General features: G+C 34.9%; 4 protein-coding genes across 6 annotated transcripts; 2 read left to right on the top strand and 2 right to left on the bottom strand.

Annotated features, from left to right (window-relative positions):
- Positions 1-63: 63 nt before the first annotated feature.
- Positions 64-3,633, top strand: LOC127246300 (pre-mRNA-splicing factor 38). Its single transcript, XM_051267577.1, has 6 exons — positions 64-485; positions 1,006-1,127; positions 1,215-1,305; positions 1,779-1,917; positions 1,994-2,064; positions 3,084-3,633. The coding sequence occupies exons 1-6, from the start codon at positions 196-198 to the stop codon at positions 3,535-3,537; spliced, it is 1,167 nt and encodes a 388-aa protein (XP_051123534.1). The 5' UTR covers positions 64-195; the 3' UTR covers positions 3,538-3,633.
- A 489-nt stretch (positions 3,634-4,122) lies between these two features.
- LOC127246634 (eukaryotic translation initiation factor 3 subunit A-like) lies at positions 4,123-10,893 on the top strand. Of its 3 annotated transcripts, XR_007837748.1 has the most exons (16): positions 4,123-4,273; positions 4,521-4,623; positions 5,140-5,621; positions 5,953-6,168; positions 6,258-6,626; positions 6,717-6,746; positions 7,033-7,260; positions 7,334-7,495; positions 7,734-7,955; positions 8,030-8,236; positions 8,323-8,529; positions 8,659-8,739; positions 8,840-9,041; positions 9,127-9,558; positions 10,437-10,620; positions 10,779-10,893. XR_007837748.1 is itself a non-coding variant. In XM_051268111.1 (15 exons), exons 2-14 carry the CDS (start codon positions 4,578-4,580, stop codon positions 9,546-9,548), a joined length of 2,874 nt encoding a protein of 957 aa, XP_051124068.1. In that variant the 5' UTR covers positions 4,123-4,273; positions 4,521-4,577; the 3' UTR covers positions 9,549-9,558; positions 9,709-9,828. The 3 variants fall into 3 exon arrangements, 2 of the variants coding, with proteins under 2 accessions (XP_051124068.1, XP_051124067.1); XM_051268111.1 differs by lacking the exons at positions 10,437-10,620; positions 10,779-10,893 and adding an exon at positions 9,709-9,828; XM_051268110.1 differs by lacking the exons at positions 10,437-10,620; positions 10,779-10,893 and having other exon boundaries at positions 9,127-9,632.
- On the bottom strand, positions 9,735-13,128 carry LOC127246636 (probable protein phosphatase 2C 5). Its single transcript, XM_051268112.1, has 8 exons — positions 12,888-13,128; positions 12,132-12,394; positions 11,885-12,056; positions 11,537-11,754; positions 11,312-11,419; positions 11,114-11,239; positions 10,799-11,028; positions 9,735-10,264 (listed from the first exon to the last, which is right to left on the bottom strand). The coding sequence occupies exons 2-8, from the start codon at positions 12,345-12,347 to the stop codon at positions 10,045-10,047; spliced, it is 1,290 nt and encodes a 429-aa protein (XP_051124069.1). The 5' UTR covers positions 12,348-12,394; positions 12,888-13,128; the 3' UTR covers positions 9,735-10,044.
- A 4,869-nt stretch (positions 13,129-17,997) lies between these two features.
- On the bottom strand, positions 17,998-23,877 carry LOC127246987 (kinesin-like protein KIN-14G). The gene is made up of 21 exons (XM_051268679.1): positions 23,205-23,877; positions 22,975-23,070; positions 22,552-22,718; positions 22,318-22,437; positions 21,969-22,208; positions 21,811-21,882; positions 21,571-21,726; positions 21,408-21,473; positions 21,258-21,317; positions 21,035-21,157; positions 20,875-20,956; positions 20,686-20,781; positions 20,431-20,604; positions 20,218-20,324; positions 19,960-20,138; positions 19,699-19,860; positions 19,352-19,605; positions 19,119-19,282; positions 18,879-19,034; positions 18,475-18,806; positions 17,998-18,361 (listed from the first exon to the last, which is right to left on the bottom strand). Exons 2-21 carry the CDS (start codon positions 23,063-23,065, stop codon positions 18,214-18,216), a joined length of 2,949 nt encoding a protein of 982 aa, XP_051124636.1. The 5' UTR covers positions 23,066-23,070; positions 23,205-23,877; the 3' UTR covers positions 17,998-18,213.
- Between the last annotated feature and the right edge of the window lie 2,124 nt (positions 23,878-26,001).

Below are 26,001 nucleotides of genomic sequence, written 5' to 3'. Positions count from 1 at the left end.
GGGTGGAATTTGGAATTATGTTAAGGCTGAGGTCTAAATATAAAATATATATAATTAATTGTAAGCTTGAGAACCGATACGGTATTCTTCCAGAACCCCTGGATCGCCTTCAGCGTTTCGCTTGAAAAATCTAGGGTTTCTAGAAATCCATTTTACTATATTCAAATCGCTAGTAGACTCAGCTGAGGATCGATAATGGCGAATCGTACGGATCCGCTCGCGAAGAGTATACGGGGCACCAACCCTCAAAACTTGGTGGAGAAGATTCTGCGGACTAAGATATACCAGAATACCTACTGGAAGGAACAGTGTTTTGGACTGACGGCGGAGACGCTTGTCGATAAAGCCATGGAGCTCGACCATGTCGGCGGGACGTTCGGCGGCAACCGCAAGCCCACTCCGTTCATGTGCCTCGTAATGAAGATGCTCCAGATTCAGCCTGACAAGGAAATTGTTGTTGAATTCATAAAAAATCCAGAATACAAGTAAGTCGTTTCTCAATGATCTCGTTCCTAGGGGTTTTGCTTCCCATTTCGAGGTATACCTCCCCGACATGGCACTGCTTTGAAATGTAATTGTTTGGATGAGTTGGACTAGGTTAAGGGTGCTCTATTTTCATTTCCTCCTGAAAGTATTGGTACTTCGTTTTGAAAACGTGAAACATTGTGTTTTTTTTTAGAGTGACTGGATCCTGTCATTGGATGTACAATATAAGTTTGATGCTGGTTTTAGATGTATGATGTAGCAGATTTGTCTTTGAATTTGAATAGATGGGAATACTTCAATAAATATATGCATTTGCAGATTCTTGTTCTTTATTTACTTAATAGAGATAAGATATTGATTATGTGAAAGTTATGTTTGGCGGGTTGTGTGCTTTTAGTTATTTTTTATTTTCTTGTCTTCAAGACATTCAACCATGGTATGGGTGTTTCTTCAAGTAATTAAGAGAGGGCTCTATCTGTATTTCTGTACATGAGTAACACGATTCCTTGTTCCTGGCAGGTATGTTCGTGTGCTCGGGGCCTTTTACTTACGACTTACAGGAACAGATGTTGATATCTACCGATATTTGGAACCTTTGTACAATGACTACCGAAAGCTGAGGCAGAAGCTAAACGATGGAAGTGAGTATATATAACATGGTAGTGAATGCGTAACTATTCATACTCAATGGTATGATCCTATTTCTTTCTTTGGTTGGATTTTTTCAGATTTCTCATTAACACATGTTGATGAGTACATTGATGAGCTGCTGACAAGGGATTATTCTTGTGATATTGCTTTGCCTCGAATTAAAAAAAGGTACCAAACCTCACCCTTGTTTGAATTGGAGAATATATTTTTGTTTTTGTTTTTGTGGTTCACTCTTTATATTCACAAGGTAAAGCTGTGAAAATATTTGTTTCAAAATCTGTCTTGTTCGGCTAATGTTCACTGAGAATTGTAATGAACTTCATCTCCAATTTCTTAAGTATAAAATTTTGGAATTATTATGTAATCTTGTCAGCTCTATGTTCTTGAGCGGAAATTATAGATAGCATCAATGACTCGATATTTTAATCAAGTAGAATAGGGTTTTGTAGTGCATACAATGTCTAATTTATGAGCGAGTTAGCATTGCCATTTGTTTCTAGATGCATATTTGAGTCAGTGGATTAATGATTTTTGAATTAGTTCCCTTAGTTATTTGGGCACTTTGATTATTTTTTCCCACTTGATTTTTTTTTACTGTTGTTATTATTATTTTGAAAATCTATCATTTTTTATGATGCCAGATGGACACTTGAAGGTATTGGAACGCTTGAACCTCGAAGAAGTGCATTAGAAGACGATTTTGAAGAGGAGGAAGAAAAAGAAGAAGAGGACCAACTTGCAGATGGATTAAATTATGATGGCCATGAAGCTCATGATAAGGTTATTAGTCGGTCAAAATTTGAAATTAAATAAATACTTGTAGCATGAATTCTTATTTGTTTGCTATGTGCTTTAGGACTACCATCGTGGTCAAAGCCCCACTAGAGAAAGAGATCGAGATCGAAGACGAGATAGTCATAGATATAGGTATGTGAATTTAAGTCGTGCACTTCTGTGTTGATAATTGAGCTTGTGTGATTATTTACTATTGACACTGTTTATAACATCTTGAATATGAATGGTACTGTCGGGGTTTTTGGGGTTAGATATCTGTATATGAATGTAAGATACAATAAACAAGGCTCCTTGAGCCGTAAAACCATGATAACATGACTTCAAGTTCCTCTAATTTATGCTCTATTCTATGGTTGTTTGGGGATTAGAAAAAAGTTTTGAATTCTTCTTGTTCTTTATGTTTCTTGTTTTCTGGTAGCATTTTTAATACGTTGGAAGCTATCTCTGCATCAATTGTAAATACAATTGTGTGCACCTCCATGCAAGATGATTGTTCAACCACCGAACATTTTGAGCATTCATTAGTTTATCACAACAGCTTCCTAAACTAAGATATCATAGTGATCCTGCCAGGTTTCTCTGCACTGGCAGTGTGCAGCTGAGAAGTATGATGGATCGTACATATGTAGAGTTGTATTTTTCTTCTGTGATTATTGTTTTCTTTCACATAATTTCCAACCTTTATTGTTAATTAGATGGAGTTTAGTGTGCTGGGCTTATTACTGTGTCGGGTTTGACAATCAGGTCGCTACTCAAGTTAGCATATGATTTGAACCAAATTATTGCAATTGTGGCTCTAAACATCTGATACTTTATTTTTTACTTCTGTATATGTTTTTACGTCACCGGAATTACTATTCTTAGGGCCAATTGGTTTCCTTACGAATTGTGATTAAGCACCTTTTCCCTTGCCTTGTATCGAGAGCGTCCCTAATCCCTATTTAAATTGATCGAAACTAGGAAGCCATTGTGATATTTTATTGAATGATTTCTTTCAAAATATTTGTTGATCTATACCAAGTCACAATCTTTTCATCTTGGGAGAACGCAATATGAAGTAAACTTGATTAAATATTCGTATTTCATAAGTATGGGTGCAATAAATTTGTGGAGTTTGGATAGTGTTTCTGAAACTTTGGCTCGCCTTGCAGGGAGCGTGACTATGACAGAGACAGGGATTACGACAGAGACCGTGGAAGAGGGCGCGATCGAGATAGAGATAGGGAAAGAGACAGAGACAGAGACAGAGATCGTCATCGCCTTAGAGATGAGAAGGATTATGGTCGTGACAGAGACCATGACAGGGAAGGGCGGGAGCGAGACAGACGGGATAGGGATAGGGATAGGGACAGGGATAGAGATCGCGGTAGGAGAAGTCATTCGAGGAGCAGAAGCAGAAGTAGGGATCGCAAAGGTGATGGTGACGATCGGCGCAGCAAACGGCACCATCGTAACAGCAGCTCTAGCCCCAAACGCGATGAGGAGCCGAAGAAAAAGAAAGAGAAGAAGGCGAAGAAGGACGACGGAACCGACCACCCGGATCCGGAGATTGCAGAACAAAACAGGCTCAGGGCATCTCTAGGCTTGAAACCTCTGAAATTGTAAGCCTAAGCCCTTACCCTAGCCCTTGTGATTAATGGAGTATTTAATATGCAGCAGCACAGCACCAAAGTTTATGGAAAATGTGCTTGTTTGTTTGTATGGAGAGAATATCTTCTGAAACATGAATTCATCATCATTTAAAATTTTGCTAGTAGTATAGGTGTTTTATAACACAATTTTGGTAAATATGGACAATAAAAAGAAATCATCTTTATAATTCAATAATAATAATATAATTTTAAACTTATTACATTTTAAAGATGTATACTTTCTGTAATTAAATAAAACAATGAATATAATCATTTAATTGTGTTTATGTATATATTTTTAAGATGAATAATTATACAATTTAAATAAAAAGACATTATATAATGTAGTATGTTGTACATATTTATCTTTGGCTCTAATAATGACACGAGATTTTCAGAAACGCGACTTTATTGCAAGATGGATTAGTCGTTCTTCTATTAGATAGAATTGTATGTTCCGTTGCAGTAACTACTGCACCGTTTCTATTTCTTGCCTCTCATCACTCCTATTTATATATAAAATCGAAAAAAAAAAAAATTCCTCTCTTCTTCTCGTGTCCAATTTTTCTTCCGTTGTTCACTGGCGCATCGGAAGAACGGAAAACTACGGAGCAGTTCGGTGCCACCGTCTTCCATTTTCGGCTCATGATCGGCGGCGAGTCTCGCGCAATGCACTGATCCGTCAATGCAGGGCAGGGTGTCGATACGTGGTAATATGGATGAATGCAGATTCAGTATTATGGATGATGTAACGTCGTCCAGTTAGATTTGTTTGATCCTCTATGTTCATCATATATCTTTGTTCTTATTGTTGGTAATCTCGTAGGGTAATAATTGCGATCGTGTTTGTGTATTTTTGTTGAGTTTCGTCTGCTTGTTCGATTCAGACGCATGCTCAGTGATGAAATTTTGTTTCGGGGGAATTGATTTATGTTTGATCCTTTTTTGGTTGCTTAGGTGTTGATGTTACGTTGCTGGTAATATCAAAGCTGCAAAATTTTCAATAGAATCGATATGGCGCCGTTTGCTAAACCAGAGAATGCTTTGAAGAGGGCTGAAGGTGGGGGTGGTTTCTTGTCCCTAATTCTTGCGCGCTTTTCTATGGAATCGTGCAATTTGTTTAGTTTTTTCTATTGGTTTACTGCTAAACTATCAGCCATCTTGTTTGACGATAGCATGGAAATTAGATAAAATTTCAATAATTCTATGATTTGAAGTTTTTGAAATTCACTTCAATGGAAGTGTTGGTTTTGCAGCAATTTGTGTTACTTTAAATGGGTGATATGCTCATATAAAATTTGAAGAATGGTAAGAAGACTAGGATTATCTCTGAGGTTCATTTTTAAAGAATATCCATAAATTTGAATGCTTTATGAGCACGGTGTACTATTTCATGCTTATGATAGGAGTAATACTTACCTCTTGATGGGATTTAGGATAACAATTGATTTGGACTTGAGATTAACTACTAGTGATGATTTTAAATTATGGCTACATGCTTATAAGGATTCTGGTGCTGACTTTACTGGTTTGGTGTTTATTGTTTTGAATTGACATAAGAAATGTATGGATGCAGAGTTAATCAATGTTGGACAGAAACAAGAAGCTCTTCAATCTCTTCATGCACTGCTCACCTCAAGGAGGCATCGTGCGTGGCAGAAAACACTTGAAAGAATTATGTTCAAATATATTGAACTTTGTGTTGAAATGAGAAGAGGTCGGTTTGCCAAGGAGGGTTTAATCCAGTACCGAATAGTATGTCAGCAAGTTAATGTTAGTTCTCTAGAGGAGGTCATAAAGTTCTTTATTCATCTTTCAACTGAGAGAGCTGAGCAAGGTCGTAATCAGGCAGAGGCTTTGGAGGATGCTCTTGATGTTGATGACTTGGAAGCTGAGAAAAGACCCGAAGATCTTATGTTGAGTTATGTGAGTGGTGAGAAAGGAAAAGATAGATCTGACCGTGAACTTGTGACACCTTGGTTCAAGTTCTTGTGGGAAACATATCGAACAGTTCTTGAAATATTGCGAAACAACTCAAAGTTGGAAGCACTTTATGCGGTAATTTGCTAATTAAATTCACTAATGTATAAAGCCCTAAATATATCTTTGATAAGTCCTAAATTATGTATGCTTCTTGTCATATATATGCACACAATTAATTATTCGGAACATAAATTTTGAGTTCAGGCATGGTGAATTGGATCAGTGTCTTTGTGCTGAATAGTGCCGTACATGATAATCAGATGTTTCTAGTTTTTTTTCGTCATAATGAGATGTTTGTTTATTGAAAGGAAATAGCTTAAATTTTCCTGTCAGTCTCAGTTATGAGTGAGGTGAATAATGTAAAGCACTATAACGACAATATCATTGAATCTAAAATTTATTGTAGATGACTGCTCACCGGGCCTTCCAATTCTGCAAACAATACAAGCGTTTGACAGAATTTCGCCGCCTGTGTGAAACCATCAGGAACCATCTGGCAAACCTCATTAAGTATAGAGATCAAAGGGATCGCCCTGACCTGTCAGTCCCTGAGAGCCTGCAGTTGTATCTCGACACAAGATTTGAACAGCTTAAGGTTGCAACTGAGCTCGAACTCTGGCAGGTTTGAAAACTCTTTTGCTTGTGATGAAATAATATAATTTTCTCTCTGCTATTTAAAGGATATTCATATTGCTAAATTATTCACTGCAGGAAGCTTTTCGATCAGCAGAAGATATACATGGATTGATGTGCATCGTTAAGAAACAACCAAAAACATCTTTGATGGTCGTGTACTATGCCAAGTTGATAGACATATTCTGGACCTCCTCTGGTTATTTGTATCACGCATATGCGTGGTCTAGGCTTTTTGCTCTTTTAAAAAGTTTCAACAAGAACCTGACTCAGAAGGATCTGCAATTGACAGCATCTTCTGCCGTCCTTGCTGCACTTTCAGTCCCTCTCTACGATCATACACGAGGAGCATCTCATAAGGAGCTTGAACATGAGAAAGAGCGCAGCTTCAGGATGTCAAATCTTATAGGGTTTATTCTTGACCCGAAGACTGAAGGTAGAGATATGGTAAGTAATGCTGAAGTTTTACAGAATGCTTTCATTAAGGTTTTATTTTTCGTCTTTTTGGTTTCTGATAATGGTTTTCTATCACTACAGCTTTCACGGTCCTCAATTCTAACTGAACTGGTAAGATCAGCCTAACTGTCATTGGTTATTAAGTTCCATTTTTATGTTCCGTTTCAATTCTTACACCAACTAGCAGATCTGTGTAAAACTTTGACGAAACTTACTAAGTTTCAAATGAAATTGGAACTTTCTGATACACAAAAGTATATCAATACTTCAGTAAGTATAAGAACATACCTTTGTAAACAATTTCATTGAAGATTGTCCCAGCCGACAGCTGCAAGATTTATTAATGAAGCACCTTGAATATTTCTATCTGTATCTTCTGATTTTCTTCCTATGGCAGTTCTCAAAAGGTGTTATGGCCTGTGTGACATATGAAGTTAAAGAACTATATAATCTCTTGGAGAACGAGTTTCTTCCTCTGGATTTAGCATCAAAAGTGCAGCCCCTTTTGACCCGGATATCTACAGTTAAGGGTAAGATAGCCTCTGCATCGTCCATATCAGAAGTGCGACTCTCTCAGTACATTCCAAACATAAAAAAACTAGCTGCTTTAAGGGTGCTGCAACAGGTATGCTGCCTTTTAACCTCTATTTACTTTTTCGATTCTTATTTTCTGCTAATTGACTGTATGTGCAATGCAGGTCTCTCGAGTCTATCAGACTCTGAAAAGTGAGACTTTATCTCAAATGATCCCATTCTTTGAGTCTCATGTGGTGGAGAAAATTCTGGTGGATGCTGTCAAGCAAAATTATGCTTCAATGAAAGTTAATTATGTGAAGGGTGCTATCATAGTTGGTAATCAAGTAAGTTTTGACTATTCCATTGTGTTAACTTGATTTGATCTAACTGGCTGTATGTTTTACCTGAGAATCACTCAACCTTTATTGATCTCTATTCTATATGCGACTCGGACTGAATTTTCCGAATTCCTTAAACTTATTAATCATACTAGGCTGCACCACACATTATTTTTGTTGATTTTGTATATGTAATATTTGCATGGATGACTAGTTTACTAATTATCGATGGTTTTGGTCTTAGGATCTCGAATCTGAGGGCTTGCGTGGCCAGTTGATGATTTTTACCGAATCATTAAACAAGGCAAGAGGGATGGTATATCCCGCTGCAGTAAAAGAATCAAAGTTAGGAGAAATGCTGCTTCATTTGAATGATACTGTTGAAAAGGAACACAAGAGACTTCTTGCTCGGAAGTTGATAATTGAGAAAAGGAAGGAAGAACAGGAACGTAAACTCCTTGAGAAGGTAATGATCCCCGTCTCTCGGCACAATAATATCATGCCAGTTCTTTATCTGTATCCACATTTTCATTTGTTTAGGAGCGTCAAGAAGAATCGGAAAGGCTAAAGGTACAGAAGTTAACCGAGGAGGCTGAACAAAAAAGACTTGCCATTGAGTTTGAGCAGATGAGAGCCGAGAGAATCCACAGAGAAATAGAGGAAAGGGAATTAGAAGAGGCACAGGCTATGCTTCAGGAGGCCGAAAAGCATGGCAAAAGGAAAGGGAAGAAGGCAATAGCAGACAGGGTAAGTATCCGACTCTGTGACTCACTTTATGCATTACAGCAATGTCAATGACTGGGTAAAGTAACGGCGAGCGCCGGTTCATGAAGGAGAAAGTAACGAAACAGTCTTTGATGGAGCACGCTTTGAATAAGCAAATGAAAGAGAGAATGGAGGCTCAGAAAAAACTGCAGAAACTCTCCAAAAGTCTTGATTATTTGGTGCGAGCAATGAGAGAAGAAGAAGCGCCTTTGATCAACGCCGCCTACCAGAAGCGTATGGAGGAAGAAAAGGTGCTCGATGAACATTTGCAGCAGGTATATATATTTTCGACATTCAATTCCAGCTTTAGGAGGTGTAGTTTCACATAGATAGTTCATTTAATGTTGTCTATGTGATTACAAGTTTCTAACATTTTTACTTTGGCGAACTCCCGTCATCTGTAGAAAGAGATTGAATTGAGCAGACAGCGTCACGAGGGAGATCTTAAGGAGAAAACTAGGCTCCAAAGGATGCTGGATGACAAGGTATGTGATGTGTTACGACGAACATGGTTGATAATCGAATCAAAACTCTTATCCGTTTCGTAGAGCTCAGTTTTCATACACATACACGATGTTTCTGCAGTTGGCTTTCCAGGAAAGAGCAATCCAGGGCCGAAAAGATGAACATAAGAGAATGAAAGCCGAGAGAGAGAAGCGCTTCCAGAAAGTTATTCTCGGCTGGAAGCAGGAGAGGGAAGAAAAGCGGAAGCTGGTGTTCTATTTGAGATCGGAAGAGGAAAGACAGAGAAAGCTACACGAGGAAGAAAAAGCTCGCAAGCGGGAAGGTATGTGCGCGTGTGTATTCATGTTTACGTGCAGATATGGAATGCATTATACTGTTCGTGTGTGTTCACTTTTGTTGAGACGCAGAGGAAGAAAAGAGAAAGAAAGAAGAAATGGATCGCAAGGCAAAGCTCGACGAAATAGCCGAGAAGCAGAGGCAGAGAGAACGAGAACTGGAAGAACGGGAAAGACAGAGGCGCGAAGCTATCTTAGGGCGATCCTCCTTGTCCTCGTCCACCGACAAGGACAAGGAGAATCCTCTCCTTCTTCAGCCTGAGAATGGAGCAGCTGCCGCTGCCACCACCACCGGTGGTGGTAAGTATGTGCCTAAATTTAAGCAGCGGCTTGGAATGTCGCCGTCATCAGGGAAGGTGGAGGGGGACAGGTGGGGCAGTAGTAGTAGTAGTAGCCAGAAAGCTTCCCTGCAGACAGATGACGGCGGCAATAGGTGGCGGTCCGGCAGCAGCTCCGCCTCGAGGTGGACTTCGTCGTCTTACAACAAACGTTGAACGTATGCAGGTTAGCATTCCATACATACATTCTACGATGATACTTTTTGAGTGCGCATTAGATAAATACCTAACTATAGGTCGAAATAGTCTGCAAACTATGCTAACAATATAAGTTAGCTATAGAGAAAACTCTATAGATGACACAAGGACTCCACAGATCGAAACAGGTAACGGTACAGCCAATAAACGAAACTGAAACTCAAACCGATCAATCGAACTGAAGAATCAAGGCACACAGATCCGATACAACACGTCGAAATCTTTAGCTACACACTCAAAGCTGTTAGCAATCAGACAAACAGCATGTATGTTTCAGGGTCGAGCATGTACGCGACAAAAATTCGAATGCCTACCTAAAAAACTCTAGCAAATTTTACTCTTCTTACACACGCATCTACAATTTGGGGGGTGGGTGCAAAAAAAACGAGCATGATCACACTTGCCATGTAAAGAATGTCGATGATATGGTCGATGTATTTACCAGTTTATCGGATCAGATTACGTCCGCTGTCACTGAAGGTATTCCCGGCTTTTTCCCTTCCATGGCGTCTTTCTTTCTACAACAGCTCGCGCATAGGAGAGGGCCATCCCGTGGATTCGATGCAGTAGAGAAAAATGGAGCGGTGTGAGCACCGGGAGGCTGATCATCTTGACAGATTGCGCATCTAAAGAGGCCACCTGAGTTTGAATCCGGACGAAGATCCTTCCCCAGCCTGTGTATATGATTTTAGGATTAGTAATAATGGCAAAACTTGAGAAAACAACGGCGATTTATATGAATATGTTCACATAGAACTTTCATTAGTATGAATGGAAGCTATAGTGACACCAAATCATCATCTTCTTCCTCTCCTTCGTCGAGATAATAGAGATAATGAAATGCAGGATCAGCAGCTACATGATTAATCAGTGTAGATAGAGATAACAATTATATGAGATCGACAACAAGATCTGAGCTCGCTACAAAGAACACATTACAACTTTTCTAGTCTTCAATTTTACCCGAGTTGAAAGATTGCCGGATATTTTATGACCTCGGAAAAGCTTGGAAGTAAAGATGATCAGAAAGGTATACAAACTAAGCTTTAGAAACAACAGCATTGCAATTGAACATACAAATTGATCTAAGGCTCCAACAAACAAAACAGTGAATAAAGAATTCGAAAATTGCACAAGTATAGGGATAAATGTAGTCGTGATATTAGAGAAAATATAAAGTTTCTGTAGGTTATGTGCAGATAAGGTACCTCTCAGCAAGCATAGCAGATCCTTCCTCAAAAAGTTCCTCAACAACTCCGACTGCGGACAGCTTATTTGATCCTTTGGGAGAATTGGGATACCGTCTCCCAAACATTAAAGAACTCAGCAAATTATTCTTCTTTTTAGGCATTGGTGGCAAGACAGGATGGTCGAAGGGAATAATATCAACAACCAAGCACGTTGTATCATCCTTCAAACCCCGTGACCTTAGAGCCTCCTGCCATTGGAAATGGGTAAGAATTATCGAAACTATTTAGTTGACAATGTGCAAATGCATGATGTAGTTTTTGTGCGATGAATACCTTGACGACCATCTTGGCTGCAAGATCTGCGGGCAAACCCCGGCAACACTGAGCAGCACTATCAGATGATAAAGCGTCCCAAATGCCGTCAGAGGCGATAATAAGTCTTCCCCCGGAATTTGAAAGCTGACACAATAAATTCCTTTAGCACTTTCGAATAAAAATGTATGAGGTATTTAATTGTCTTCTCGTATAAACCTTGACTTGCTTAACATGGGGAATTGGGACAATGAACTCGCCGACATCTGTATCCCCGATTGAACGGGAAAGACACAATCCACCAGGCCAGCACCGCAACGGGCCAACCTACACAATAAATGCAAAAAACCAACCCAAATTAGTATATGAATCCAGGAGGTAAAGCTTGTCGGAGTTAAACAACGATGGAAGATGAGAAATTAGAAAGAAAAACTGTCAAATGACCTCACTGCCTCCAAATACATTGAGTCTCCCAACTTCACCGCCGCTTGCAGTTACACGCTCTCGTTCCTCGACATTCTCTTCCAGCCTGTGATCAACTGTCAAGAGCGAAACAACACCGCCTTGTGTGTCCAATATGCATCGAGAATCTCCAACAGATGCAACTGTCACAGTCCAACCGTCAATCACGACAAATGTAACAGTCGTGCCAGAAGTCTCGCCTGCCATCCATACCAAACAACAAACATAAGACGACATATAGGAAACATCATGTATATGAAGTCTAATCTACAAAAGAACAAAATCAACTCCAATTAAACTTAACCGTAAACAAATGTACATATAACATGCCTCGCCTCTGAAACTCTATATCCGTTTTCACGAATCCCGCTACTAAAGCCCTAGGAAGGGCTTGAAGCCACTCTTCCCTACCAAGTGTTTGAGGAAGAGCACTCAAGACATTGTTCAGCAAATTCTCTTTAACAAATATAGCGGCCGAAATACCATTATGCCCGTCGAATATCTATCATCAAACCAGGGAGAAAAAACATGTCAATCCTGCATCAACTGTAAATAACTGATGAGAAGTTAAATATACCGCGAAAACTGAAAACGATGTCGATGGATTCCCCGGCACCCTTTGACAGTCAGGATTGATCAAAAAGTAGTCCTCTCCTTTCTTAGCCAGACCTGCTTGACCATACTTGAGTGTTGGCTTCTCCAATTTCCAATTTCTCAGCTCACGACCAATCAAAGTTCCGAGTGGAATAGGTTGTTGCTTCTGCTTCATCCCTGATACCTCCGTCTGGCTCATTTTAGGACTGTTTGTTTCAGCATTTCGAATATCTCCATATCCAAACCCTAATGGATGTCAGAAGAAAGGAAGAAAGCTGTCTAAGCGAGCACATCGTCCGTACATCTAAGTAATCTTAGAGTTCAAAACACTTCAACTAAAGATCCATTCTGTCCCCAAACAATCCAACAAAGGGAAAAAGTAAATCGCGCACTTGCCTGAAACTTAGCCATCACTAAAAATTGAAATTGGAAAACGAAAATGGAATTCAATCAAGTTGGAATTGTTTCGATTGCGAAATGCAATCGAAAAGTCTAAGAATCGAATCAGATTCTGCTGTCAACTGTACCGTAATTCGAACTCGGAAAATTTTCACATCGAACACAAAACAACACTCGCAAAATGAATCAGACGATAGAGAGCATCTCTCCCGCATTTAGTCTACTTCACACACGCATTGACCATAACCATGAAACCATTGCAGAAAAAGGAAAAAGCACATACGCAGAAGAAACAATCTGTGTAGAAAAACTGTAGCGTGGAACCGGATAACAAACTTACAGCCAACGCATTGATGGAAGTTAAACTTATGCGGATCGATGCGGTGCACAACGCAGACTGTGAAATTCACTGAACCTTCCAATTTTTTTCCAGCAATCTGATCGGAAATTGGGGATATAAAGAGAGAGATGCTTTTAGAGAAGAGAGGAGTGGGATTGGGATTGATTCATGGAGTACGACATTTATATGAGACGATGGAGATTGCGATGGCGACGATGATGATATGATGATGATGATGAGCACAAAGCAGGTTGGGAGGTTCCTGTACCCCTTAATTGTTATTCACGACCCACCTCTGAAATGACCAAAGTGCCCCCATACTTCAGACCCTAATTTAACCCGTATGTAATTAAATTGGATTTAAATTTGCTTAAAGGATTTCGAAAAGTCATATTTAAAACATAACATCAAAATCTATTTATTTCATATTATATAATTATAATAATTCAAAATTTTTATTATTTAAATCTCAAACAAACACACCCTAAATTCACAGAAAAAATAAATAAATAAATAAATTGTGTTTAGTTTTAATTATTTTTCAGGTGTAAATAATAGTTAGATGCGATTTTATATGAAAAATAAATACTATATTTTTATTAAAAAATAAATATAATAAAATTATATGATAAAATATTTTAAGAAATATAAATAAAACAAAAAAGAGACTCCCATAGCAGCATGCTAAATTGATTAATTAATTTTTACTTCACATCAAGGCTCGTTTAAATCGAAAGTTTTGAAGTTATAAAAAAATGTAAGTGTTAAAAAAATTAGCATTTGAAGTAACATTTTATAACATAAAAAATATATGGTACAGTGTTTTAAAAAATATATTATAAGGGTGTATTTTTTTTTTTTTGGAGGATTTCCTCGGATTTTCATTATTTATTTAATTTTTTTTCCTAAAAATATCAAATCAAGACTTTTTATTTTTTATATTACATTAAAAATTAATTTTACATTCAAAATATCTATTTATATCAGATTATACGATTATTATAATTTATCCAAACCCTGAAAACTGAAACAAACACACCCTAAAAATATTAGTATCAAAAGTTCTAATAATGCATGTGTAAACAGAAATGCTATATACTTTTCTTCGATTCATATTTATTGTAACGAATAGTACTACTTTCGTCCACCGCCAATTTATCCATTTGTATTTGGCGTCATTATTTTTAATATTAAAAATATTATTATATTTGTATAGTTTTTTGTAGAAATATTGTTACATTAGTGTTATAAGACACCAATAGAATTATTTTTGTCATTTTTTTTGAATTTGTACTACGTTTTGATATAATAATTAATACTAAAAAATTAACATGCAAAAAGTAAATGGATAAATTTGCGATTGACGGAGGTAGTATAAAAATTTATTACTCCCTCCCTCAAATCACTACATGTATATTAATTTAAGTTGAATATACCTCCGTCCCACGTACCGTGTCTACTACACTGTAGACACGATATTTTAGGAGGAGTATAATTAGTAGATAATTAAGAATGTATTAGTAAAAATAATTATCTGATAATATAAATAATTATAAATTAAGATTAAGATAACTAATTAGTTTAATTAAAATTTTAAAAATAATAATAAAATTAAAAAGTTTAAAATGAGATTAAAGTGTGTAATCATTTTCCAAAAAAAAGTGACATTGTATGTGGAACAGACAGAAACGACAACATGGACATAGTATGTGGGACGGATGAAGTATTATATTGGCTAATATAACATATAGTATGAATGTTTTAAAAAATATATGAGTGAATTAAATTATATATCATATCATATAATTATTCAAATTCAAAATTTTATAACAAAATTCAAACTTAAACCAAATACACTCGTATATAATACTATCATATTAAGATTAAATTTATTGTTATATAAAAGGTATGTGATTATATTTTTAGGTTTAATCTTACACATTTAAGCTAATTCTCTTACTATTTAATCATACATATTAATTTGCTATTCAAATATATTAATAAACAATAATATCTATTTAATACCTAGTAAATTATCACTCTGCCAAATTTATTCTTATATTTTTTTAGTTTTATTATTAATTTTGATAAAATTAATAAATTAATATTTAATTATTATCTCCAATTCAATACTTATTTAAAATAAATATCATTAATTTTATTGTATTTTCTCTCTTTTCTAAATTTTAAAAATATTTTTAACTAACTATTATTTTTCTAATAAGATATTTTATTTTTTTAATTTATGTGCTGAGTTCGAATGAACTAATTTTAATGGACGGAGTTAATATTAATAGTGATGATAATAGATGAAATAATAATAATAAAATAAGGACATCAAAATCAAATGGTGACGTGGCCATGTGGTGTAGTCACCGATGGTTGAATTGTGAGGGGGCCTTTTGCAAGCTGGAAACCTCAAACCTCATCATCATCTTCTTCTCATTTTCATTTATTTATTTATTTATTTAATTTTTCTCACTACAAAATTATTTACAATATTTATATATATATATATATTAATAAACAAATTTAAAAGATACAGTACATTTTGTATAGTTCATTATTATCCTTTTAATAGTTATGTATGTATTAATTTTCTACGTGACACAAATTGTTTTTTAAAAGATATTATACAATTTTTTTATATAAAATATTACATTAAATATTTATTATTTTGATTTTCTTTTTTCTAAAGCTTTGTAGTATATTTTTTTAAGATCATATTTACAGGGAGCATGTCCATTTATTACAGGAAGATATTACCAACATCAACAAAATATTAATTAATTAATTAATTAATAATTAATAATCATAGGAAAAGCAAAAGTGTGGGCCCAACTTTTTTGTAAAGGTTACATACATTATTATACAAAACTTGAAAATTTTGGCCGTCAATCAAGCAAACTAATCTTTACATTTAATTATATTATAATTAAGAATATGTAATCACCATAAATTTATTTGTGTTGATAACATAGAATTGTCCTTATAGTATAATTAGTCTGGATACGAGAATTTAGGTAAAATATAATTAGTAAGTAATTAAAAAGTACATTATTAAATAAAAATAATTATAGATTAAGATAACTAAATAGTTTAATTAAAATTTAAAAAAAAATTAAATTTCAAAGTTTAAAATATGATTAAAGTATATAATTAATTTTTTTTTTTTAAAAAAAAAATAAATTATATGGGACATACGAAAATAAAAAATAGGGACAAATTATGTGGGGCGGATGGAGTATTTCTTTATATAATTTACACGTCAAATAATCAAATGCATGTTTATATATATATATATATATATTATCATGCATCACAATCAATTACTAAAATATTTAAAATGAAATAAAATTTATATGGATTGATTTAAGCTTTATTCAAATAATTTAATAATAATTTAGTGTAAAAAATACTGCCGAATTTAACACAATTTACAAGTAGAAAAAAGAAAAACAATGGATAATATAATCCATATGAATATTTTAATTAAAATATCAAAAGTCAATATCACACACATAAATTGGATTTAAAAATTTTTAGTCAAGAATTTATTATCTGGAGATGAGCTGCCATTTGTATAATGGGGTGACTTTTTCGTATTTTTTTGGTATATTTTTTCAATTAACTTTTTAATTTTTAAATAATATTTATGAAAAAATATAATATGTACTTTGAAAATTATAATAATCAAATAGCAAAAAAATGGGTAAAAGAGCAAAAAGAACATGCCTCTATTATTCAACAATCAAACAATTTATCTTTTTCATAATATTACCAATTTATCATATTTTATTATTCTGAATATACTAAAGTATTATACACTGGAAACTTTTTTTCAAGTAAAATTTTAATTTATATAAAGAATAAATTCTATTCGGGACCTCTTTTTACTTTATAAATATTTTTTTTAAAAAAAAAAAAAAAAACTCTGCTTTTTTTAATAGGAATGAATTTATTCATAAGCAAAATTACAATTTGAAGCGTGGCTGCCTAAGTAATATCATATGTGGTGAATTTAATTACTATATACATATTTTTAATTATAATTAGTAATAATACGTATTTATAAGATTTTTAGTTAAAATATTTTAGGAGTATTTGTTACTTGTCAATAATCAATTTTATTGTGTTTAAGTGTAATTTCAAACTGAAATAAAATTAGGCCAAACAATCCCCTTTTTTATAATTCAATTATAGAAAGACTTTTTATTTTGTGAAATAATTTGAAAAATTGTGTAAATAATTTTATTTTGAAAAAAAAAAATTTCTCACAAAAAGAACATAAGCCATTTTGTTAAACATTATATAAAGAATCAGACCTCAAATATTGAGATAGTTACATAAATGTATGTATATATTAAATATTTAATCAAATATTCATATTATATATAAAAAAACATTATATTCATATATTTAATCAAATCAAATCTTAGAAAATTAACTAGATGTTTTAAATATAAAAATAAATTTTAATGTTAATTAAAAATATAGATGTTTTAATGTAGTATATTTTAGAAAAGTTTTTCTGTAAATAGTAAAAAATCAAGGGTTTGTATCCTTTTGATTTGAAATTGAAATAGTAATTTAAATTTTTAAATTTTGATTTAATTAGTATTTTGATATGATATTTTATTTTATAAAATATTATATTTTTAATTGAGAATCATAGACATAAAATAGTAAAAGAAATTATTTTTAAAAAAAAACACAAAAACTCAAATATTACTCTTTCCAATAATTTTTCAACATCTAAAATATTTTCAAAATATATCTGAAAACAATAGAATTGCTAACAAATAATAACAAAGCTGCCTCAGGTCATCTATACATGGTTCGTCTAGTGTGACTTTTCCGTCAGACCTGGTTTGCAGAGTATTAGGTTTGATCGTAGGTTTATCCAGTGAGCACTTTCGAATAGCGATTACGGGTTCCCACATCATAAATAATGATATATATATATATATAAAAAAAAAGCTGCCTTCACTAAATAAATCCAAAAAAATAAAAAATAATAAATTGAGGTAGCAAATTTGCAACCATAAATAACAGAAATCTGAAATCGTGCAGATGACTTAGACATGTAAGAAAGAAATTAAACAGGATCTGAAGAACCTTAGCTTTGAGCAACAATTGTTCGAAAATTTCTCACTAACACAACAATATAATGCAACAACAACAACAAACACAAAATCTTCAAACCAGTGGGACATCAAAAATCTCATCACCACTGCAAATATATGTATATATATATATTTAACAAAAAATATAAAAAAATAAAAAAATCATGCATCAATTTTCAAGCAGCTCTAATTCCAGATTATCATCGGGAAGCTTTTGTTACCGGTTTACGCCTACCGGCGGCAGCCGCAGCTGAAGCCGCCGGCTGTGGTTGTCGAACATTTTTGTTTGACACAGGACTGAGCGCGCTCGACGCAGCAGCTTTCTTCGATGGCTGAGGAATGGCGACTCTGATAAAAAAGAAAAGTTACTGTTATAAAATTATTATATCGCGAAAATATCAAATAATTTATCGAAAATCAAATAATTTTCTAATAGTAACAAGTAATGAAACAGTGTTAACCTTTCTTGGCCTTTCATTGCAGGCTTGGAAACAGGTTTCCGGATTCTCGATTCCCCGGCACTCGGGTTGCTAGTGGATCGACTCATGCGGATTTGCAGTTGGTGTTCTGGTTCCGAAGAATCGCTCATTGCAGCTTCCATTTCGTCGAAATCAGCTGAACCGTTTTCGAGGCTGTTCCTTCCGTTTGGTGAATCGTTGTTCGACATTTGCTGCTTAGCTTTTGCATCTTTCGTCGACTCGGGACTGCTCGGCGCAGCCTGCCAAGAAGGAGAGTTGGGGAACTGGTCTTGAGAATCCAAGCTGTGCCTTCTTGACGTAGAATTGCTCGCTTCCTGCATCAATGTCGTCGCATTAAAAATTCGTCGATAACGGTGAATAAATTTGATGTCTTTATACATACATACCTCTGTTTTAGAGTCTCCGATATCGTTCCAGGATGCTGTCGAAGAACAGGCGTAAGATCTTGCGACCCATGTGTCGGGGCTGCTTGCTACCGAGTGGTGAAGGGATCCCGTTTCATCGCCCTCTTTTCGCGCCAAGGCTGCCTTTAGAGCAGAAATCTGCACAAATCGCAATTAGAACACCACTCGTATGAAAAAGATGTCGACATTTAAGATCATAAATACAAAGGGTATGTATGAAACCTGCTCTTTTAGTTCTTTGACGTCGGCACCATCTTTATTAGTTTTGGCGACGCCTAGCTCGACAGAGGAAACACGCTCGGCGAATTTGAGTGTGCTGAGCGTCTCTCCGAGAGCATCTGGCTCCGGACTGATGTGAACGAACATTAAAGTCTTGGCTTGTCCGCCTGACAAATGCGACATCACGAAAAGTGAGTGTACGATCGATGATGTTTTGTAAATACTAACTATCTTACCAAGCGAATCTTGTAGTAACTGCGTCAGCTTGCTATTCCGGTAGGGAACGTGTGAGCCCTTCTGAGCGAGTGCGGCGATCACATCTCCTAAAGCAGAAAGAGACCGGTTAATATGTTGAGCCTCCTTCAACCTTTCGCCAACTGCATCGGTTTTATCAGCCCTTTCGCTTCCTGCTAGATCGACCAGATGCATACATCCGCGAAGAACTGTACCAGATGTCAAGTCTCTGCCTTGAACATGAACTGTGAGACAGCTGCAGGTGCAAAGATTCAGGTAATCTTGTTAGAGTTTTTAGTCCGCGAACATGTCCTCAGAAGATTTCGTCGAATAAAGAAAGAAATAATACCTGTGAGAACGGCTACTGCGGTCGTTCATATTGGTAGATCCAACTGCACGGTTTTTATGCCCAAGGTTCATCAAATTGATGACGTCTGATGGCGAGCTAACCGGCACAAGGTTTGCATTTGGTACGTTGATGCCATTGGCGGTATTGTTGCGAATTTCCAATGTGTTTACCAGTTAAGAGAGAACAGACAGAAACGAAAACGGAGCTAATTAGTACGAAGAACAGCAAGAATCACAAATTGTTAGGCTGTTCAAAGGATATCGTTTATTGGCGCCATCAGTCGCGAGGAGATCTCTGACTTGCTCGTTGTAGATTTCGATCATTTGAACAGAGATCTCATAAGAAATGGTGTCTTTTCTCTCCTCAGAGATCAGAAACAAATCATTCAGCGCCCTATAGTTCACTCCCAAGGTTTCTTTTGTAAGTTCCTTCGGTCCTGTCTGTTTACGCAATCAAAACTTTTCATAAGAATCCGAAGATACTCTATCAAAAATCCGATAAATGTAAGAAATATGTTACCATTGTAAATGTTTTCCCAGATCCAGTTTGGCCGTAAGCGAATATGCATACGTTGTAGCCATCAAGAACAGATCGAATAAGTGGCTGCATGTCTGTAAATACTTCTTCTGCAGAAATTAAACAAAGAAGACAGAGTTGCTTGTCAAGTTCCTTCTCGGCTTTCCCACATGACTGTTGCGACAAAATAGGAAATATTCGAAGAAATTTGGTTACCTTGTGCGGAAGCTGGGCCAAACACCTTGTTGAAAGTGAAGGGTTTCTTCCCCTTTCCATGTTTCGAAGGAGTGAGCATTGTTATCGTACGGTCCTCTATTTCATCTACACTGCTCGAACGACTTGGCTGGCCAGGCAAAAATGGTCGAACCCGACAGTACACCCTTATATTGCCTGTTCAATATATAGAAATATATATGTATGAAGTCATGTCCTAAACATCATCTCTGGTTAACATAACATAGTTCTATGTACCTTTGAGGTCTTGCACTTGGTTGTATAGTTTTCGATTCTCCTCCAGAACCTTCTTGTATCTTGAAGCTGCATTGGCCAGAGAATTCAGGTGCTTACCTAACAGAAACAAACGAAAGTTAAATACGTTGCCGAGCTTCATTTGTTCCCAACTTTAGATACGAATTTCATGCTTGAAATATATGTCCATACCGAAATCTTCAAATCGTTCTTCGTACTTCATTTTTAGATTTTGAATTTCATCTCTAGTGGAATGAAGCATGTTCTTCAGCTCCTGAAATGTAACAAGATGTATTTCAATTAATCCTAACATCTGATTACACCTTTTCTGTGCAGTATCAGTAAATAGAACCTCTGCGCTTTTCTGCTGGCGTTCGACTAACTCTTTGCACTTCAATGAATGGCATTTTGAATCGTCGGAATCAAGTTTCTTCTCAACGCAACTCACAGGCGTCGCTAAGCTTGTTTTGTTTGCCTAAGAATCAGCACAAATGAACCTTTCATGATAAAAATCCATAAACATATAATCAAACACAGATGTGTGTTCGTTCATACATAAGCTAATGAAATCAGACCTCTGGTTGAGCTGTCTTTTCTGAACTGGAAACATTTTCTTCTTGTTTAGGTGTCGTAATCTGCCATACAGAAGAAAGACATTGCGAAAATACATTACTTCCTAGAGGCATGTTTTTGCTTGAAAATAATGTGAGTTAACAAAATCGAACCTCTGTCTCCACCGGTGGGCTGGAGCTGGGAACGGGAACATCCTTATCATCTGAAGCCGAAGGAATCTGTCTTGACAGAAAAAGGATGTTATAAAAATCCAAAGACGGCATTGAGGCGCAGGCTTGTTGGCTAATGTAATAACATAGGAGAATGTAACCGGACCTCTATTTTGCGCGTATTGTTGGAGCTGGGAACATCGTTCTCTGGCGAAGCTTTGGAGAAAGAAGGCAACCTGGAGAAATCATTAGGCTTACTTTGCGCCGTGACAAGTTTACGCTCAAACTCTTCCATGAGTTTACAAAGCATACGATCCACAACCTGTTCGATGGAACCATTTGAGTCCTAACCAAAACAATCAGAAATAGATGAAATGCATATGAAGCAAGCACTGTCGCAACTCACAAGAGGAATATCTTCTCGGCTCTTGTCGGCAAGAAGATCGCAGACAAGCTTGTGCAAGTGAGGAGATATGCCCTGCATTTGGGGAAGTGAAATGATCATCATATGGATCAAAATCTGTGGCCAAATAGTTAAGCTAGAAAAGTGTGGTTTTTACGAACCACATCATTGGGGCGAATAGCCGGACTACTACAGGAATTGTCCTCAGGCAACAAAATGTCGCCGGAAGATGAGCTCCTAGACATGAATCCCATAACTTTATCAGAATTTTTCCCAACAGCTTGGTTTTGTTCGACAGACTCTCCATCAAATTTCCACGGCCCATTTCCACCACATTTTTTCCATTCATGGTATGATTTAAGCGCTAAGACACAATTAACGACTCTTTCGGACTCCCCTCCCTGATATTTAGATCCAAACAACATTAATTTACTCTTCTTTGCATTCCAGATATGTATCGACAAAAAAACATGAAACCACACTAATGGCAAAATAGCATGTTAGACATACCTTTTCCAAATCGAAGGCCTGAAAAGTTGGAATTTCCATTTGCTCGGTCGCAACAAGGAAGTTCCTAATGTTTTCAGAGTTGGCACATGCAGCTCCATCCGAGGGAGCTTCGACGACTATCTGCAAGCAAGCGGAAGAAACAAAAACAGGTAATTAAAGTATTAAACAAGGCTAGAAGAGTATGTATTGCTAAAGAACCTAAAACAATGGCTCACATAACCATCATAAACATACTTTCGGCACCGAGCCTGGCTGGACTTTGTTGAGAGCATTGCAAAGTATAATCCCACTTCGCAAGCCAAGTCTGAAATCTTCTTCGGAAGGTTCAGCCGGCAAGTCTTTCCCCAATACAACGCCTACCATCTTTCGCAGCCATCGGGCTGCTTCATATCTTTGCAATGCTGCAACATAATTCTCCTCCCATCACAAAATTTTCCTCATTAAATAACATCATGTCTACAACAATGTACTGAAAAGAAGCTTATGATCGAGTTTAAGAAAATTGAACATGGGAAATAAACAACATGAAAATCATGATACAATGCACGATGATCCTCAAAGCAGCAAAAATGAAATTTCTTGATCGAATTTGAACAATTTGAACATGACAAAAGCTGTGAAAGATTTTGGCAAGAACAATTGAGACAGAAATCGCACAAGCTTCCACAGAAAATCTCTTTCCATGTTGTTGAAGAACATCTTCCACCATTGATTCTACACTGAATTGCGACATCCCCTCCGCAGCCATTGATGCTGCTCAAACAACAATAACACAAATCGATCACAAACCTTAATGGAAACCCAAATTCCTCCAAAAAGTAAAAAATGCAAGCAAAGCTCATTTACAAAAGCATTTTCACAAACACATGGAGTGCAAAAAACTGTACCCAATAATGCGAAAAGGCTGTAATCCTCCTGATAATCCAACAGATTTCAACTGCGAAACAGATGCATTTTATTTGTATTATTTTTATTTCTCTTTCTCCAGTAACGACGAAGAGCGAGCGGAGAGAAAGAGAAACGCAGGGGGGAATATTGAAGGAAGCCAAAAGGGGAATGCAATGAAGAAAACCGGAGATTATGGAGTATATATTTGGAGAATTTTGTGGGAATCGAACAGCGCAACACTGCAGTTGTCTGCCATCAATCCTCCTTCGTCGCTCCATATTTTCACTGGTTCGATTTCTCCTCGGACAGCGAAAGCCCCTCACGATTGATCGTTTAAAAGGAAACACAAAGAGCCATTGGAAGCGGGAAAATAGATTCATTCAATCAGCCTCAGCCTCAGCCTCACTATAAATAGGGAATGGAAATGGTAGTCGTTGATGATCAAATCTATCTATATGTAATCTGTCTGTGTGTGTCACTGTCAGTCAGTCTTCTTCCTTCTTCGACCAATTTCTTGACCTGCTGTAAATCCTGTCCTGGGCCATCATGTCCCCTTTACCTCTGGCCCCTCCCTCCATTGTTGCTGTATGAATGAACAGTTAAGGTGGGAATGAATGGACACGATGGATCAAGAAAAGGAGCAAGAAAACAGAGATGGATTGAAGAGTTTGGAAGAAATGGTTGATTTGATTTATATCATTCTCCTTTGTCTGTTTGGTCTCTTTCCTTTTTTAATAGTTTTTTAATCAAAATATATTATTTTATATCATAAAAAATCAATTTAAATTTTAAAGAAAAACTAAATTATAAATCAAAATTAAACAAATATTTTGTTTATCATTTATTCATTTTGTATTTGTTGGTTTGGATCAATTTAATAAACTAAGATAAGATGCAATTCCCAAGTCCAATTACTAACATTTGTAGCCCACCTCTTGCTAAGCTCAATCCATTGCGAGATTGATTTGAAGCCGTCCGATTTAAGGATTGCATCTCAGCGGTTCATCCATGTAATCCTAACTATGAAATTTTTATTTGAATTGTAATTTAAATAATATTATGATATAGTAATATTTTGTAAAAAATGATAATACTCCCTTCGTCCCATTGAAATATTACCATTTTTTATTTTCATCAGTTCCAAAACAAGGTTATCATTTCATAATTTAGTAATTGTACTATCTATTTAGCATAACAAATACCATTTCAACTTACAATATATTATACAAATATCATTACTTTTATATTACACCATACTAATAGAGGTATTTTTGTCATTTTTACTATAATTTAATATAATATTAATATTCAAAAATTTACGTGAAAAAACAAATGCTACCCTTTCAATGGGATAGACGGAGTATAATATATTTGATTGAAAACTACAAATTTTGAACAGTAATATTTTTTATTTGAAACCAAACCAAATACACTCTTCTAACTTAGTGTACAAAATGAACATTTGATTTTAGATTTGTTTGATTATAATTTGAAATTAATTTGAAATAAATTGTTATAGTAAAAGATTTGAAATTGAATAGTTGTTTGAGGTGATATAAGTACACGTTGATATAAGATTTTGAATGTAAAATAAATTTATAATATAATATAAAAAAATGCAATTTTTTAATTTGATATTTTTTTTAAAAAAATAATTAAATAGTAAAAAATTGTGATAAAATTAAAAAAAGAACTCAATCTTATGTTTTATTATTGTTTTCTTTTAATCAAAACAATATTATTATATGTATAAAATTGATAACATGAATATGTATAGATATGTGACTTCAAAAAAATGAAATTCTAAAGTTAATTTGAAGATTTACTACTAAAGAACCAAAACTTTAAAAGATAATTTTTTTAAAATTTTAATGTTAAGATCTTACCCTATAAATTAGTTGTTTTACAATACAGACAACTTAATATTAATAAACATATTTATACAAATATTAATTGATATATATATATATATATTTAAAAAAGTATATACAATGATTTTTTGCATCTTATATGTACCAATAAACACGAATAAATGTTATATATTAATTTCATAAAATATAAGATTTATATAATTAATGATTAATACAATTGCATTAATTACGTGTTGTAATAATGTTTTTTGCACAAATAATTGAATTCGAATAGTTTTCTATTTTTTTTATATTAATTGTTTACTATTTTAATCATACTATCTTATAAAGCAAAAAATAAAAAGGATGAACAGATCAAATATATTAATTACTTTTATTTTGTATTATTTCAACAATAGACAATGAAAAAACTTAGCGTGTAATTCAAACATAAATATTAATTTTTCATATTTTTAGAAAAAAAAAAATTCAAAGCTGAAAATAATCAAGATAAATTCCTCTAATTAGTTGTGTTCTAATAATAAATAAATTTTATTAATATTATTAAACTAAAATATTTATAATAAAAGAAATAATTATATTCAAAGCTTTTAGGGCAAATGGTAGAAAGAAAAATAAGTAAGTAGAAGAAGGGTATTTATGTACATTTACTTTGCTATAAAATCTTAAGCCACATACATTGATGAATGTTCGTTGACAGACAGCCCACAAGTAACATGACAAACCTACTGCTGCTTTGTACTAACATGATATTATATATATGGTCATAATCTTGGTGTGTTGTAAGTATTGCCTTTTTATTTTTATTTTTATTTTTATTTAAAAATAATAATAAAAAAATGTTTCATGTTATCATCCCACATGGAATGCAATCGACTTATTATTATTATTATTATTATTAGGATAAACTGTTTTTTTAGTATCG

The sequence above is a fragment of the Andrographis paniculata genome, unplaced genomic scaffold, assembly GCF_009805555.1.
Source record: "Andrographis paniculata isolate CXL003 unplaced genomic scaffold, ASM980555v1 Contig30END, whole genome shotgun sequence".
Taxonomy (NCBI): Eukaryota; Viridiplantae; Streptophyta; class Magnoliopsida; order Lamiales; family Acanthaceae; genus Andrographis; species Andrographis paniculata.
The sequence above is the reverse complement of the archived record's forward strand: the minus strand, read 5'-3'. Positions and strand labels throughout refer to the sequence as shown.

What these genes read in the sequence shown, in the direction of transcription:
- LOC127246300 (XM_051267577.1), top strand. Translation starts at nt 196, where the DNA reads ATGGCGAATCGTACGGATCCGCTCGCGAAGAGTATACGGGGCACCAAC. An exon ending in ATAAAAAATCCAGAATACAA is followed by an intron (nt 486 to 1,005) that starts GTAAGTCGTTTC and finishes TGTTCCTGGCAG; the next exon opens with GTATGTTCGTGTGCTCGGGG. An exon ending in TTGCCTCGAATTAAAAAAAG is followed by an intron (nt 1,306 to 1,778) that starts GTACCAAACCTC and finishes TTATGATGCCAG; the next exon opens with ATGGACACTTGAAGGTATTG.
- LOC127246636 (XM_051268112.1), bottom strand. Translation starts at nt 12,347, where the DNA reads ATGAGCCAGACGGAGGTATCAGGGATGAAGCAGAAGCAACAACCTATT. An exon ending in TATAGAGTTTCAGAGGCGAG is followed by an intron (nt 11,755 to 11,884) that starts GCATGTTATATG and finishes TATGGATGGCAG; the next exon opens with GCGAGACTTCTGGCACGACT. An exon ending in CCCATGTTAAGCAAGTCAAG is followed by an intron (nt 11,240 to 11,311) that starts GTTTATACGAGA and finishes TTATTGTGTCAG; the next exon opens with CTTTCAAATTCCGGGGGAAG.
- LOC127246987 (XM_051268679.1), bottom strand. Translation starts at nt 23,065, where the DNA reads ATGGCTGCGGAGGGGATGTCGCAATTCAGTGTAGAATCAATGGTGGAA. An exon ending in CGCAGTAGCCGTTCTCACAG is followed by an intron (nt 19,606 to 19,698) that starts GTATTATTTCTT and finishes TTGCACCTGCAG; the next exon opens with CTGTCTCACAGTTCATGTTC. An exon ending in TCAAAGAACTAAAAGAGCAG is followed by an intron (nt 19,035 to 19,118) that starts GTTTCATACATA and finishes CGATTTGTGCAG; the next exon opens with ATTTCTGCTCTAAAGGCAGC.
- LOC127246634 (XM_051268111.1), top strand. Translation starts at nt 4,578, where the DNA reads ATGGCGCCGTTTGCTAAACCAGAGAATGCTTTGAAGAGGGCTGAAG. An exon ending in AGAAGGCAATAGCAGACAGG is followed by an intron (nt 8,237 to 8,322) that starts GTAAGTATCCGA and finishes CGGTTCATGAAG; the next exon opens with GAGAAAGTAACGAAACAGTC. An exon ending in AAAAGCTCGCAAGCGGGAAG is followed by an intron (nt 9,042 to 9,126) that starts GTATGTGCGCGT and finishes GTTGAGACGCAG; the next exon opens with AGGAAGAAAAGAGAAAGAAA.